The sequence below is a fragment of the Micromys minutus genome, assembly GCF_963924665.1.
Source record: "Micromys minutus genome assembly, chromosome: 3".
NCBI classification, from domain to species: Eukaryota; Metazoa; Chordata; class Mammalia; order Rodentia; family Muridae; genus Micromys; species Micromys minutus.
Window position 1 is genome coordinate 73,388,955 of NC_137972.1, and position 15,926 is coordinate 73,404,880.

At 41.2% G+C, this 15,926-nt stretch overlaps 1 protein-coding gene across 1 annotated transcript in view; it reads right to left on the minus strand.

Moving 5' to 3' along the window:
- Positions 1-15,926, minus strand: part of MCTP2 (multiple C2 and transmembrane domain containing 2) — a gene marked incomplete at both ends in the record, with an annotated part of 166,161 nt that overhangs the window by 98,160 nt on the left and 52,075 nt on the right. The window contains 2 exons of the mRNA XM_080913856.1: positions 11,741-11,834; positions 13,532-13,718. Of these exons, the coding sequence (XP_080769982.1) occupies positions 11,741-11,834; positions 13,532-13,718 (281 nt within the window). The remainder of the gene's footprint in view (positions 1-11,740; positions 11,835-13,531; positions 13,719-15,926) is intronic.

Here is a 15,926-nt window from a genome sequence, read left to right on the forward strand (position 1 = left end):
GAGTTTAACTTGTCTCAGAGCCTACCCATGGGTAAGATTAAAACTTAAAAACAGCAAAAAAGGATAAATTGTAGAAGTGTGGGTCAGGGTTAGTAGTAAACAGAAGACTCCCATTGCACTGACTCATGACTAAATACTTTTAAAAGCCAATTCCATTATCCCACTGCCCTTACATCAGTGGAACGAACCATGGGTACAAATGGAAGCTTCAGGGCGCTCATCAGTGAACAATGGGAAGGGCCTGTCTCCCCTTCATAGAAATGTAAAAAAAAAAAAAAAAAGAATATCATAGTCTTATGATTCCTGAAAACAAAATGTAGAAAACCAGGCCAATAAACTATGTATACTACCAACCAAAAGCACAAAAGCCGTAGATGACATAGGTAGTGATAACATTATCAACCTTTACACACAAGCCATAGATGATATAGGTATTGTTAACATTATAACCACTGCACACAAGTCAAACATGACTTTTGTCCAAAGAAAAGCCTGAATTACCCCCTGAGGTCCCAGGATTCAAACCCAGAGAAGCCATTCTTGTCCCTACATCTTGACTGTGGCTCTTCCTCCCACCAATTCTGGCTTTTAGAATGCTGTGAATGAATGTGTCTTCAACCTGTTCTTGCATGTGGCACAAGGCATCCCAAACATAGGAGGTGCTGGCAAAATAGCAAGGATGCAGAAATCCACCAGCCCCCAGTCCTGTTAACTTCTGGTCTTGTTCCACTGGCAAAGTCTTCTAGGGGAAAAGTGCAAGAGGAAGACACCGCCATGCTCAGGAACAGCAGCACACCCCCTCCCCATCCTCGGCTGGAACAGCTACTAGCTACTTAACCGTTTGTCAGACTATTAGTAGGTGTCAACACTGCCCCTCTAGAGACAGCAGCATGACAAGCCATCAGTGGTGGCTCTGGGGAAAGCGTCTGACACTTTTAATGAAAGCCCCTGAGTTGGTACACAGCAGGGCAGAGACACTGCCTTCCTGCAGAGGCACAGGTGGGCTCGAGCTGGGCCTGGCTCTCCTGAGCGGGCCTGTGTCTAGCTGTCCTAGCTAATGAGGAGCACGCTCCTCTCCAGAACCTAGAAACTTCAGTTATGTGTCTCTGAGGAGTGTACTGCACCAACTCTCAGAAGATAATTCAGTCAAAGCTCATTAAAATGCTGCATTTATTAATATTACGGTATAAACAAGCAGAGGGAAGAGGAAACAAAGACATGACCATTGCTTATAGACTCATTTGTGGACACTTCAGAGGTTACTGTCTTTCTTTTATAGAACCAGATTCCCCACAATTTAAATGATGAGTGTTTGTATTGACGACAATGTTCTGTCATAAAATTTGACCATCCAAATGCTTCCCACTGATACTAAAAGAATAATGACAGGCCAACTGAAATTTGGACATGTTTCAGAGCATTTTACTACACCCAAATTTGCTGTCAAGCCTCTAAACTACCTCTAGTATAAGCAGATGCCTATCATCACGACACATGACGTTAGTGGCTCAGGTTCCTAGGGGGTGCCACTCAGCTCTTATTTTAAATTTAATTTTCACTTATGTTCCTTAAACAGCAAGTGAAAATTTTGCATTTTGATAGTTTACTTTATCTGTAGGCACCCAATGTCATACATTGCTATTTTGAAAATGATATTCATCATTTGGAAACTATTTCCTGAACACCTACTCTATTCCTAACACTGACCACCGAGACACAGATACACAAAGCTCACCCAAGCCTCTACCTGCAAGGGCTCTCCCCAGAGGAAGATATTTTGTAGGAGAAATAAGTGGATCCTTCCTGAGGAGTTGTGGACAAATTCATCAGGAAGGTGTTTATGCACCCACACATACAGTTGGCATATCCTACCTGGTGGGTTTAACAAGCAGGAATAATATGATAATTATTCCTATGAGAGCTTCACCTGTTTCAATAGTTCTGTCGCCATTGACCCCATGCCCCAGGTTTATGTATTAGTGAGATAGAAATCAGTTATCGAATGCATATGGGAGAATGTGTGTGCATAGTTTTATAAAATTTACACATTTTATATAAGGGGAGTTGAGCAGCCTTAGATCCTAGTGCTGAAGGAGTCCTGGAATTAACTGTCCACATGTGTAGAGGAACGACTGCGAACAGGCATATGGTAGCAACCAGGAAATGGAAAGTCTGGCTTTAAATTTCAGGACCAATAATCTTCATGGGCTTCATTGTAGCCAACCAGCAGCCTAAGGGCCCACATATGAATGGCTCAAAGCAAGGGGTGAAGCAGGAAGAGAAGATTCTGAGGATGGATAATTTCCAGGGCCAGGTGTGACACATCGGAAGAGCTGGGACTGAGGGGCAGGGAACACATACCCTTCAGACTGTGTTTCTGGAGACGCTTGTTTTCCTGCTTCATTTCTATTGTAAACCTTATTATCAATGACTGAAACAAATTTTAATTGCCAGTTCTGAAATCTCTAGTGTCCAACAATTGCCTCCTGTAATTTGTCCTGATTTACCTTCTCTTCATCAACTGTCCAGCAAGGTGGAGTCTCTCTTCTACCATGCTCCTCACCAGGTTTTTCTCCCTGTCTAGACCCAAGAGGTACAGGGTTCATGTCTACTTTTCACGGGGAACAACTGTTCTTGCAATACTCTGACAACTGTTCACCATTCTGTGTCTAATTCCAATATAAACTGTTCATGGGATGCCCCCTCCAATCTCCAGGGAGGCCCCCAAATTCCTATAGCCACCAGTTTAGGTTTTATAATGCCTCCTATATAATATATCTGCTCATTGATTGGACAGATATCTTTGACATGAACAGTCTGAAATTTCCAGCCCCAGCACATCCAAGGAAAACAATGATCTCCAGCCTCACTGGGCTTTTCACATATACCCTGCATTTCAACTAGGTTGCAGATCCCTCAAGAAAAGAAAAAAAAAAAAGACTTCTTTAGAACTCTGCAGTGCACAGGTCATTTTGCTTTGCTGTGACAGTGATCTAGAACGAGCCAAGGCCACATCAGTACCATGAGGACAGCAAAAAAAACGAGGAGGACTTTATTTTTCTGAAAAGATGTTCAGTTAAGTTCCTTGGAGTTTAGTATCCCAAAACATACATACAACAGCCAGGAACTGTGATGGGAGTCAGTTTTCCTTTCAATCTCATGTCCATGCTACCCAAGTTCCAATACATGCCAGCATCCTCTGCATTTCCCTTACATTTCTCTGTGTCCACTGCCTCGAACCTCTGCAGAAGCCTTGCTGGCCACAGCTGCCAGAGTACAACCTTGTACATTTATAATTTTCCTTTATTTTCCCATTTTCTTTCTCTGACTTCCAAGTGATCCCTCTGGTAGCCTCATGCTGGCAAAGTTCCCCTACGGGATCTATTTTCTGGTCTCACTTAATGTTGTCCACCCTTAACAGACCTCCACAGGCTTGGAACGGGGGAAATGCCCAATTATTTTTTCTGCTTGCCAGCTCCTTCTCAGCTCTGCACCTCAGTGTAACACCTCACCTTCTGTAGGGCACTGTTGGCTGTTCTTCAGTGAGGCTCTGCACCGACCTCAGCAGCAAAATGATAATCCAACAGCTGTTGCTGAGGATGGGAACCTGTCTCTATCCCCACTACATCACTGGGACATCACAGGGGCTCACACAGAAGCACCCACTAAAATAAGTTAGGATGTACTCAGATCCTGTCTCTAAAACCTAAGTGACTTACACTATCTCACTGGATGCCACTCACGAGCAGAGTTCGCTGGAACTTGTGGCACCATTAAGTTACAACTGCCAAATCTTCTACATCCTCCCACACTTTATTTCAACTGGAGTCCACATTCTTTGGCAGACAGTTAAAACGGACAGGCTGCCAAAGGCAGATTTGTATAATTTTTAATGTGTTTTTCAAAAGTCCTCGATTTGGGCTCAGCTGTCCAGAAGGATCTCATGAAAATAAAAAGCATTCAATCACTACCACGGAGCTTCTAGAAACTCCAACTATAGCTGTCCCCCTGAAAATAGAGCATCCTTAAAGAGGAAGAGTATTGCTATGGATACAGATCCCAGAGACAAGCAATGAAAACAAACCATAAAATGGGCATGGTGGTTACAATTCCCAGTGAACAGTAACTACAGGCGTGCTCTTCTGATACAAGTGGATTTAAAAAAAACATAAGCATAACAAAATAAAAACTGCACTGTTATGATTTACAAAAATGCTTCAAAAGTCATACCATGTATGACTGGCAGATTTCGGCTTTGTACTGTGACGTTTCAATGTGGTGTTTTCGTCAACAATTTTCTATGGGGAAAGTGTTTTCATGTATAATAAAAATTTGCTAAACTAACAAACATGTTTTGTAGATAAAATGATTATCCCAGATTATCAAAGTGTGAAACACAGGTTTCCAAAAGTTTAGTAAAAGAACTTCCTTACTGTGGAACTTTTTTTTTTTTCATTTTTACCAGCTAATAGAAACAGAAATAAAAAGAATAAAGGATTCTAGAAAGACAACTGCCCATTTCTGAAAGTGACTGAAAAGCTAAAAGTGATTAGAACACTTTTATAATTCCAGTATTAATTAAAATCAAGGAAGGTGTAAACAATAGGTTAAGAAGACAGCTTTTGACATTTCCCACAGTCAGCTACACACTAATAAAATTAATGTAATAAAGTATGGGAAAAAATCATTAACTAAATATAAATTACATAGCGGGCTTGTTCATTTAGACTTTAATTTAACCCTAAAAGTACTCACAAGAACGTGAAAATTCACAGTGGACCCAAGGCCAATAAGCGTGAGAACCAACTACCACTTGGAATTCTTTATGTATCCCATTCCTAATAAAGAGGGTGGGCTTAAATGAGGAGCAAAACCCACAAAAATCAAGAGAAAAAAACCCACGTGCATTGACTGTCATCGTCAATAAATATATCAGTGAATTGTGTGGGCTTGCTTAGGCAGATGGTTTAGGCCAGTGGAAGCCTGTGTCTCAACAATTTAATGGGAGCGTAGGTCATGTTGGATGTGCCAAGAGCTCCTCCTAATGGCCTAACCAAGAAACCAGCAAACTGGATGCCCCTCTGTTTCAGCGGGCTCCTTTCTGACATAGGTGACACACCCAGTCCCCTACATCTGGAATTCTGCTGTGGAGGAGAAGGAGTGCTCATAAAGACCCCGCTGCACCTGAAGATCTTAAGTTCTTAGGGGTCTGTCCACCTAGGGGAGACATTGGGTGGTCAAGTGTTAAGTCACCACAGGGCTAGCATGCTGACTTTGCTCTGCTTGAGTTGAACTTCAGACACCTGTGGGGAAGCCAAACTATGTACCTGGGAAAGCAGAAGCCACATGGAATTAAATCCATTTCTGAATCCTAGAGCTGCATTCAGTCATGCCGCTGCTACTAACCCGCTTAGTCATCAAACAAGGCCAGCTCATAACAACTCGCTCAAGGACATGTTGTCCTTTATATTCCTCTGACAGATGCACTTGGCCATTATTTAATTTGGCAGATATAGTTGGGAACCTTTTGTGGCCTATGGCTGGTTTTTATGACAGAATATGTTCAAATCTCTCGAGAATAAAGTAAAGTGCTCTGCGAGGTTGCTGAAGGGCAAGTGTGTGCCAACACTGGGTAAAAACAGTAACTCCAGCTCTGGGTCCTCCATTGCCTCCTGTAGACCCACAGATGTGCAGCTCAGCACAAGGACAGGGTCATACAGCAGAAAGAGGGCAAGCACAGCACAGTAAGGTCTGTGCGACATCACCCAACTACACAGCATTGCTCCATTCTCCTCTAGGAACAGAATGATCACTCTGGCAAAGAGATGCCTTCAAGTTCCTGTCTCCTATATTAGAATACGATTCACGGGTCAACCCAGTGCCATTCGCCATTCACAAGGTGGGAGCACAAAGGGTAAGACATAGAGAGATGACAATATCTCATCTGGGGAACTTAAAAAAAAAAAAAAAAAAAAAAAAAAACAAGGAGAATAATTAAATTCATGAAGAGAATCTTTAATCAACAGAAAGGTAGATGTGTAGGAGAGAGGAGCCAGGACTAAATGTTGAATCCATGCCTGTGTGCTATGCAAAGGCGACCTGTGATGGTTTCTAGACTGATTTGTTGAATTGACTCCTCAGGTTACACCACCCCGCAATCATACTGAGCACCTGGGTTGAGCATGCAAGACTGCTTGCTCTCTACTGTCCAGCACTGACCTCTGGCAAATGTAAGAGAAGTATTCTTTTTTTTTAATCAATCATTTTATTCATTTACACTGAAATGATATCCCCTTCAGAGTTACCCCTTCATGACTCCCCCATCCCATCCCCACTTTCCCCCCTCCCCTTTGCCTCTATGACGGTGATCCTCCACCCACTCACTACTCCTGCCTCATGGCTCTAACATCCTCCTATGCTGGGCATCAAGCCTCCCTCTCCTCCCATTGATGTCAGATAAGGCCATCCTCTGTTACATATGTATCTGGAGTCCTGGCTCCCTTTCTGCATACCCTTTGGTTGGTGGTTTAGTCCCAGGAAGCTCTGGGTAGTCCCATTAGTTGATATTGTTCCGGCTGGAAAATTCTTCATACTCCACACTTTATTACTTGCAAAGTCTATGAGATGCATTTTGCATGATCCCTTAACCGTTTTCCAGCATTTGATATGCCCCATACAGGTGAGAACCTACCACACCAGTCTCTGTTGGGTCTTCTATTATAGCTATAAGACAGGGACCGCCATGATTTCAGCTCTGTCCAGGAATAAAGACGGTGGGGGGCAGGGGAGCCTCTCTACCACTCTCTTTTAAGTCATTAGTTTATAGGTTTATATTTTTCCTCTACAAAGCTGAGTAAATTGCCTTATCAAACATTACACCTAGCTCTGTTCATCTGGAGTAGAAAATGCAGTGCATTATTTGTTTCAGGACTCAAGGCTGTGGTCTTGTTGCTAGACAAGTAAGGACAGCAGTCTACATAGCCCAATGCTCTAAAGCGCTAGGCTTCCTTAGGCTCACAAAATTTGTTATATGAGATTATAAAACTATCCAACAGGCTCCGTATTAGAATAGCTGCTTATAGACATCTGGAGGTAATGTTAGCACAACCTCAAAAGGTTAAAAACAGCTTTCACTTATTTTTTTTTAAGAGGCGGGATCTAAGACAGACTACTACCTCACAGTTTTAACACATGGTCTCTCTTGTGTAATCCAAGCTGCCTTCAAATTTGCGATTTTCTGTTCTCTTCTTTTCAGTCTTCCGAGGATGGACATTTTTAGGTGTGCTCCATCATGCATGTGTTTCAAGTACACTTGTATTTAAATCTTTTCTCTCTGATACAGATCTCCTGTAACCCGTGTTTGCCTTGAACTGTCTGTCTAGTGAAGAGCAGCATGGAGCTTCTAGTCCCGTAGCCCTCCCCTGCCCAGGGCTGGGATTACGGGCTTGCCCCTCCACAGCTGGTGTCTGCAGTGCTGAAGACTGAGCCCAGAGCTTCATGCAAATTAGGCCCCAAGCTCCATTCCCAGCTGTCTTCAAGTATGTACAAAGAAAGTTCAACACCTCAAAAAATAAATGAATAAAGCGAAACCAAGATACATGGAAATTTAAATTCATTACTAATGAACAACATTAATCACCCTCTCTGTTAAGAGTTTACAAACGAATGCATTAACAGGGATAGACAGATAGCTCGGTGGGTAAGACAGCTTGCTGCTCCAACCTGATGATCCAAGTTTTATCCCGAGAATTCATGTGGGAAAAGGAAAGAAATGACAACTAAAAACTGAGCTCTGGTCACACCACAGCATGTGCGGTGCTCTTTCTCTCGTGAGCAGCCGTGCACACAGTTACACCCCTGGACACATACATAGACAATGAATAAAATTTAAAATTCCTTTGAGAATGCAGTGATCAAAAGGTGTATGTCCATACCTTTAGGTGACAATGACGGTATGTTGATGATATACCCATGGTTACTGATCCCTCCTGTGACATCTGAGAACCTATCCACTGATTTCGCTCCTTATGTAAGAAAATGGTCTATGAGACATCCACTTCACTGCTTATGTTTTGATCTCAATATTCTGAAAACTAATATCTTTATTTTAATTAGCTATAACTACATAACCATTCATAGCAAGCTCCAAGTATTTTAATTTGATAACAAGAGATTTTAGTGACCCAAATTTCCAGTATTACTCACAAAGAGGAGGGTAGCGGTGAACCTAGAGAACTGCCTACAGACTCTGCTGTGTTTCCGTGCTCCTTCCATGGTCCAGGGGTCCCTACTCACTGCAAACACAGCTAAGGGAGCTCTGTGAACCACCTCGGCTTCCGCTTCATCCAGACTTCTGAATCAGAGGAAACAAATTCCAAGTGTCTCCCAGATTCATAGCATTCTTTTTAAGTAATAAGCAATCATTAAGTTAGACAGATGGACAGATAGACAGAAAACCCGTGAGAAGGAAAGAAAGGTCCCCTTCACCCTGAGATTAAAATGAACACCTTCATTCTTCAGGCAATGTTACTAGCAAACAGAATCAATATGCATGGTATTTAAATATTTTACTAACTATCTGAGAATATCACATTATATATTTGATCATATTCATCATTCCAATGTTGCCCACACTCACCCTCTTGACCTTGACTTTTAGCTCTCCACCTTTGAGTCTTCTCTTATCTGCATTGATACTTGGCTATGTTGCCAAATAGGTATCAGCAGTGGGGCTTTCCCTCTCCCTCTCCCTCAGCACCTACTACTTATCAGCAGCTTCTCAGCTAGTAGTTGAATTTGTACACAAAAATTCACCTCTGATCAGCCACAATAAAGTTAAGTTTGACTGGCTACTATTGGATGTAAAGTATAAGTAGTTGCCTCTTTCTCCATTTCTCTTAGTACTGTTGACTTTGAGTGAATCATCTGACCCATGATGAAGAGATGCCATTGCTTTGCTGTTCTATTCTATATGGGCGGAGATGGTAACTTATGATAATAGTTATAATGACAATAATACTTGAGTTTCCACTGTATGTCTTTGTTGCTGGCCTCTTTTAAATATTGACTGTACCCTCCACTATAACTGGAATCCATTTTGTTCACATAGAACACTTACGCTCTACCAAGAATAGAGGGAGGTGCTCACAGCTCATAGCTTGGGAGGAAGAGGGCAGCCTCTGCTACAAGCTTTTGGGTTTTGTTTGAAAACCAACACAAAGTTACATTATAGCTATGGGTTAGGTCCCCTTTGTCCCCTAAAAGCAGTGCAGTGAGTGTAAATCCCAGCAGCATAAGAAACAGACTATTCATTAATTCTGAAAGCAAAAAGTCATGTGGTCTAAGCACACATTTATGTAATGACAAGTGACTTTGTCTCAATTTTGGATAGTTTATAATTTGCTCATCAATAATACACAGAAAGAAAACATGAGTGTTTAGTCACAACTCTCAGTATTCCTGCTCTCTTCATCCTGTGTGATTCCATCACCATTCCAAAATGATCTACTAACTACTTTGAAATTTTTTTTAAAGTGAAATAGCATCTCCTTACTAATTAACATTTTATAATTTCACATTACTCCAGGTATTTACAAAGACTCATATTAGGCTTATATCCCTATTTATCTAACTAGCCAAAGTGCTGTTTGAAAAATGTTTAATAGCCTGAAAGACTTATCCACCAGAAATTCATCCTTTTGATAAGCATCAAATAACAGGAGAGGGAATAGTTCCCATACACTGTTTTCAGATTTGACATCACCTAAGCAAGACCTCACAAACAACAAAATCATGGATGTATTTTTCATGTTGCTGGGGATCAGAATCTATAAATGCAGAAAGAAGTTTTATAAACAATATGCTCAAATGCATGAGTGAGTTCTTAGACTTAACACATTTCCTAAGACAATGACAAATATGGACTTAGACTTGAATCTGACCGCTTAGAAGCAAAAATAATCCATTTTAGAAAATGTCTTGATTAGACAAAGTATGTTTCATTTATGGCAAAATCAAGAACACCAAAGGCACATGTTAAGTACTGTCAATGGCACACATGACCCAATGGCATGCATAGTAATACTGTAATGAAACCCATCAGTGGTTACTAATCTAAAATAATTCTTGAATAAAAGGAATACTCAAAAAGGCACAAATAAAACAGTGTTTTCTCAAGCCACGAATAAGAGTTTCTTATTTCATAAGACCATTCACATTTCAAATAATATTAGTGGATATTAAAAGTATTCATTTGAGGGTTGAGAAAATGGCTCAGTGAATGAAGAACTGCTGCACATGTGTGAGGATGAGAGTTTGGATACCTAGAAACCATGTAAAAACTGGTGTGCAATCTTAACATGAGGGAGGAAGAGCCCGGGAGTCCCTAGTGTAAGCTGGGCAGCCAGACTTGCCAAAATAGTGAACTTGAAGCTCAACAAAGGATCCTGCCTCAGTATCTGAGGTGGCTAGCAGTTAAGGATAATATCCCAAGTCAGCCTCAAACAATAAACACACACACACACACACACACATACACATACATACACACACACATACACACATACACACACATACACACACACACACACACACACACACACACACACAGTCTCTCAGGGTAGGGAGATGCAGGCACACACATGTACCCACACACAGAAATGCACCCACATACATGCAAATACACATTCCACACAAGTACACCTGTTAAAAAATGCATTATTTTGAGTGTTTCATCTTTAAGACTTAAAATTGTGATTTTTTAGTAGGTCAGAAAAACTTATCTTTAAACCTAATCACTGGAATGGGGTGGGGATAAATCCTTTTTATAAGTTCAATGTATTCTTTTCATTGTCTGCAGCAGGATATAAACTTTTTAAAATTAAGTTCCCAGTTTCCAAAACTGTTGACATAGAATGTGCTTAAAAATTTGAAATTCTTGTCAAGTTTAAGCTTCTTCAAATCTGGTCTTGTGAGTTTTCTGCTTATTAAAACCCCATGCAGAGCTAGACAGATGGCTCAGAAGTTGAATATTTTCTGCTCTCCAAGAGAACCCAGTTCTGTTTCCAGCACCCACCTCAAGAAATTCAGGCTACCTCTCAAGTCCAGGAGATTAAACACCACCAGCCATTCACCTGGCATTGATGTGATGTGGTCATGGGTGGGAAGTGATTGGTTGGACTTCACCATGTCTAGAATACCATACTTGCTGAAGAGCCCCACTGAGGTACAAAGAAAGTCCACTCCTTCTGAAAGTCCAATTGTTCCTAATGCATAACAAAAAGTGAAGAGCAATCCCAAGTCCTTAACTCTGGTCACAAACACAGTGATGCTCAGACCAACCAGTACTCAGCACTGCCTGTTGGCAAGGAAACAGCATTGCTCACCAGCAAAGTGAGCCCAGGGGGGGCTGTGAAGGGGCGAGAGCCACGAGAGGGGTGGTAGCAAAGTACGATACAGACAGATACACGTACCAAAGCTCAAACAGGGAGGCTATTGATCCCTTATTGTTTGGAATCTCAAATGAACTACTACATGAATACATCGGAGTAAGATTATTTGAACAGGGTTTAATTTGTGCAAAGTGCACATTGTGAGAAGATGCGTACTTTTCCTCCCATGTATTCAACCGGACATGATAGTTATTTCTACTTATTAGAAGTCTTGTTTTGCCTGAAGCTCACTTTGAAGCAAGACAAGCAACAAAAAACGGAAGTGAAGGGAAGCCCTTATTGTTCTTTACCAGAGAAATCTGCTGCCAGGAGGTCTGCGGCCTTCAGAACTTTCACCTGTAGAAGCCCAACATCTTTCACATCTTTCAGAGAGTTCTGTAAGGCCTGTGAAGACAAAGGAAGTTTAAACACAAGCAAGCATTTGCCTTGAAGTTTCCCCAGACGTGTGCTTCAGATTTATCTACTCCTCACTCAAAAAAAAAAAAAAAAAACCTTAGAAGAGTTGGGAAGCTGTCTTAAGTCAGGCACCAGGGGCCATTAGGCATGGATCGCAGCCAGATTAGAAGAAAATTAACTGAGAATTAATTAACTGCAGCCTCAAAATAAACAAATTAGAAACACTCACAATCTGCTTTTACCATTGCCCCCTGGTGCTAGCATAGGTATCCCATAGGGAGAGTGTGTGGGTGGAGTTACATTCATGCTCCACTGCCTTTTCTCATAAATGCAACTTTTAAATCACTTTTAAAGGCAGTATCAAGCTGATTTTGTTATTTTATAAACTTTATGGATACCATAGGACCACCCCTCATCCCATCGTAAATGCTGGCTACAAAGAGAAAGAAATCGGGGACAGAAAGAGACAGGCTTCAGATATGTGAATCAACCTGTTCCAGTCCCTAAATGAGGAAATGGGCTTCTGGTCCCACCCTGTAGTGACATTCTCTTTAGTGTTTAATTAGCGTGATTCATAGATAAAGTACATTTACTTGAGATTCTGAAGCAGACACAGCAGTTGTTTGGACATCTCTACAGCATCCAAATTAAAAACAAACAAACAACCGTGTATCAGAGATAAGCAAGTACCAATTATCACACCTATTGGAAAAGAAAATACGAGTTCCAAACCTTGTCCTCTTGCAAAATATTTGTGTTCATATTTCATTCTCCTAAATAAAGTGCTCAGAGAAGATAATGACAGTGAATCCTGCCTACACTCCATCTGACTATAACACATCAGCAGACAGACCCTGTGCTTGTATAAGGTATAGGTCTAGAATTTTCCCTCATGAAGATGAAGAACTATTCAGTTTACCAATGTACCTGCACAATGAAGCCTTCTGGAAGCAGTAAACACTATCCTGAGAACAAGGAGGCCATTCAATAAACATTTATCTTGGTTCATTTCTCGACCTCTGCTTTCTTCCGGGGATAGAAATAATGATCATGTGTTGATTTATCAAGAGGATCAGAAACACACTAAGAAAAGGGATGCGGATAAAGACACCCAGAAGGCCATAGTACAAGAAACAAGTCGACAAATAAAGGCTGAACACGCCATTCCACCATGGCGGTATTAAAAGACAATCATACACTGATGTCACCATCAAGGAGGTACAAAATAAAGTCCTTCCCACGTATCCCATACTTTATCTAGACACAGGGTCCCCCTCACCCTACTAAATTCTTCTATATAAAACACGCATTTCAAGTTACTTCCAACATTTCCTCTAACAAACTTCTTTCTGTTTAAATTTCCACCCATACCCACAGACAGGCTAGTCGAGAGAATCCCAATATCCTACAACAATGTCCAAAAACTGATTTTTGCTGCTGTTGTTGTTTTGTCTGTTCTGTTTCTGAAATAGCAGGGCACACTCCAAGTTTCCTTTCGCCATCTTGGTAATACATCGACCCCTAGGTCTGTTGTCTGGTTTTATGAGACAGGGAATTCAACTTGCAACAGTGATCTCTCTTGCTACTTTTTAATTCCACTGCATAAACTTAGTTTCAAGGTAAAACTCCAAGTGGCTGGACAGAGACAGGGGAAGGGTTAGCGTGATGACGTTTAATGCACTCACGTATCGCTGGGAAATCTGCTGTCTTTCACTGGGGTCCTCTAAAGGGCAGACACAGAGATCCGAGATGGAGACTCCAGTGCAGGGCGTCAGGGTGATCAACATGAGGAGAGCCCCCTGGCAGCTCTCCAGAGGCAGCTCCAAGCAGTTGTCTTGCTTTAGCGGGAGCGCTGAGATATCTACTTTACACCTAGACAACATTTCAGGAGATGCAGAAAGCTGAGATTAATTCAGGGCCATAGTGAACTTCCACAGCCCCCAATTCATGCATATTTCCTCAGCCCCAAACTTCACTCTGGACACAGGTTATTGATCGGGGAAGGTTGCCAGAGCTCCCTTGTCTCAGGATAGTATCTCAGCCTAATGGGCTCTAAATTAAGGACTTGCTTTCATTAAAGAAAATGAGGAAAAAAAGAGCAAGAACTCGGTATGAGGTATGATAAGGAACAAAAAAAAAGTTGTTAGGTCTTTGCCAAATGAAGCTCATAAAACGACAGTGCCACCAAGAGCTATTGGCAAGTGGATCATGAAGTGGAGGAAAGCATCAGGATTCTGTTTTCCCTGCGTCTTCCCTGCCCTAAGTAAAGGATCTGCGTTCACACACAGAAAGAGAAAAGTCAAGACAACCATATGTGGGGGAAGAGGGAATGCAAAAGCCATTTTTTTCACCAATTGACAAAAGCCAACTGGCAAATGTTTAGTCACAGAAACACGTTTAAGGCGTTTCCTAATAGGCAGGCTTCCCCAGGTGAGTTCCTTGTGGACGAATGGAGCATGAAGTGTTGTTGATTGATCCCATCTCTGCCTCACTGCCAGGAAGGGCTGTGCCCATCTGCTAGAAATTGCAGGTTTTCTGCTGCCTAAGAGCCAATGGTGTAGAGCTGCTGAACACTGAAAACACATTGAAAAACAGAAGCGAACCCTCCAAAGGGGGCGGGGGAGGGGCACTTAGCTGTGTTTGCTTCCACACTGGAAAACTCTGGCTTTGCCTGGACTCCACAGTCTGAGTTTGAGAAGGCAGGTGGGTGGAGAAGCCAGGAGTGCACTGGGGGAAAGTGGGCGAGCTATAGAAGTGCTGAGATTTAATTGTTTTGTGCAATTCTCAGAGACTGTGTACAATTATGAATATGATGAATATTCAAGACTTTTGGAAAGAATAGAAGCACCCCCCTTGTCTCACAATAAGCTAAAGCAGATTTCTGTATTAACTTTTCAAGGGACTTTGTGTGTTAGCAGATAGCTAGAGATAGGTAATCTTATACTCTAAGGAAAGCAATGGCAATTTGGGGCCACACAGGTACAAAACCAAAATTCCTCCAGTGTAATGCATTAGCACAACTGTGGTCTCCCTCAACCAAGAAGTAAATTACCAGTCTACTCATGGTTTTAAATACAGGGCCACAACTCACATATTAAAGTTAAAATTAAACATGTATAGGTTTTTACTTGCTATTTATATAAAGTGAATCCAACTGTAGAAGGGGTTATTGGTTATTTTAGATGTACTAAATTCACAAATATTTATATTAGAGATAATTTATAATACAAATATAGTTTGCATTTGTCTCACAGAACATAAACAATCATTTTGATTAGGTTTTCTTCCCTACTGAGGTTCAACGAAAGCTTCTGGTATTTTCTAAGGTTCTCTGTGTTTTCTTTTCCCCTGCTACCTGTTACAGGAAGATTCAGGATTGACCTGTACCAGCTCTAAGGAGGATACAAGATTAACCTCTCTGCCGCTTATGGGAAGGTCCTGGGGTTAATCTGTCAATCTTTTATGGGCAGAACCCAGGATACACTGTCATGAAGAACACTCTTTGTGTGATAATTTGTAGGTTTGTGGGTCATTGTTTCTACTGAAACTATACAACTATCTTCTTATAACATAAAATCTACAGTGTAACTAATATATCTATACAATATAACTAATATATGTAATATATATTGCATATGTAAGATTGCTTAGTAATAAAACTATTAACTCAAAAACTGGGCTTTGACTCCTGGATTCTATTTGTCAGTCTTGGAGTAGAGAAATGCTATTGCTTTAGCTGTGGTAAATTACACCAACAAAAGTACTTTTAATTGCCAGGATTGCTTCAAGGTAATACAAATTCATCAAGGAAGACATCAGAGACATTAACCTAAGAAGTTTAAAATATTTTTTTAAATCTCACTACACCTTATGAAGCTGTTTATTAATAAAATTAAATAAAGAAACACTATTATAAAATTGTTCTGCTGTAAGAAATCATATGAAGTGCAACCACTCAGACCTTCCTTATAAGAAACCCGATTAATGAGCATTAAGGAAGTACTGCTGTCCACAAGGTACGGAGTCTCACTCTTTGTGCAAGGTTTATGACCATCTGTGGGGAACTGGGGTACTCAACCC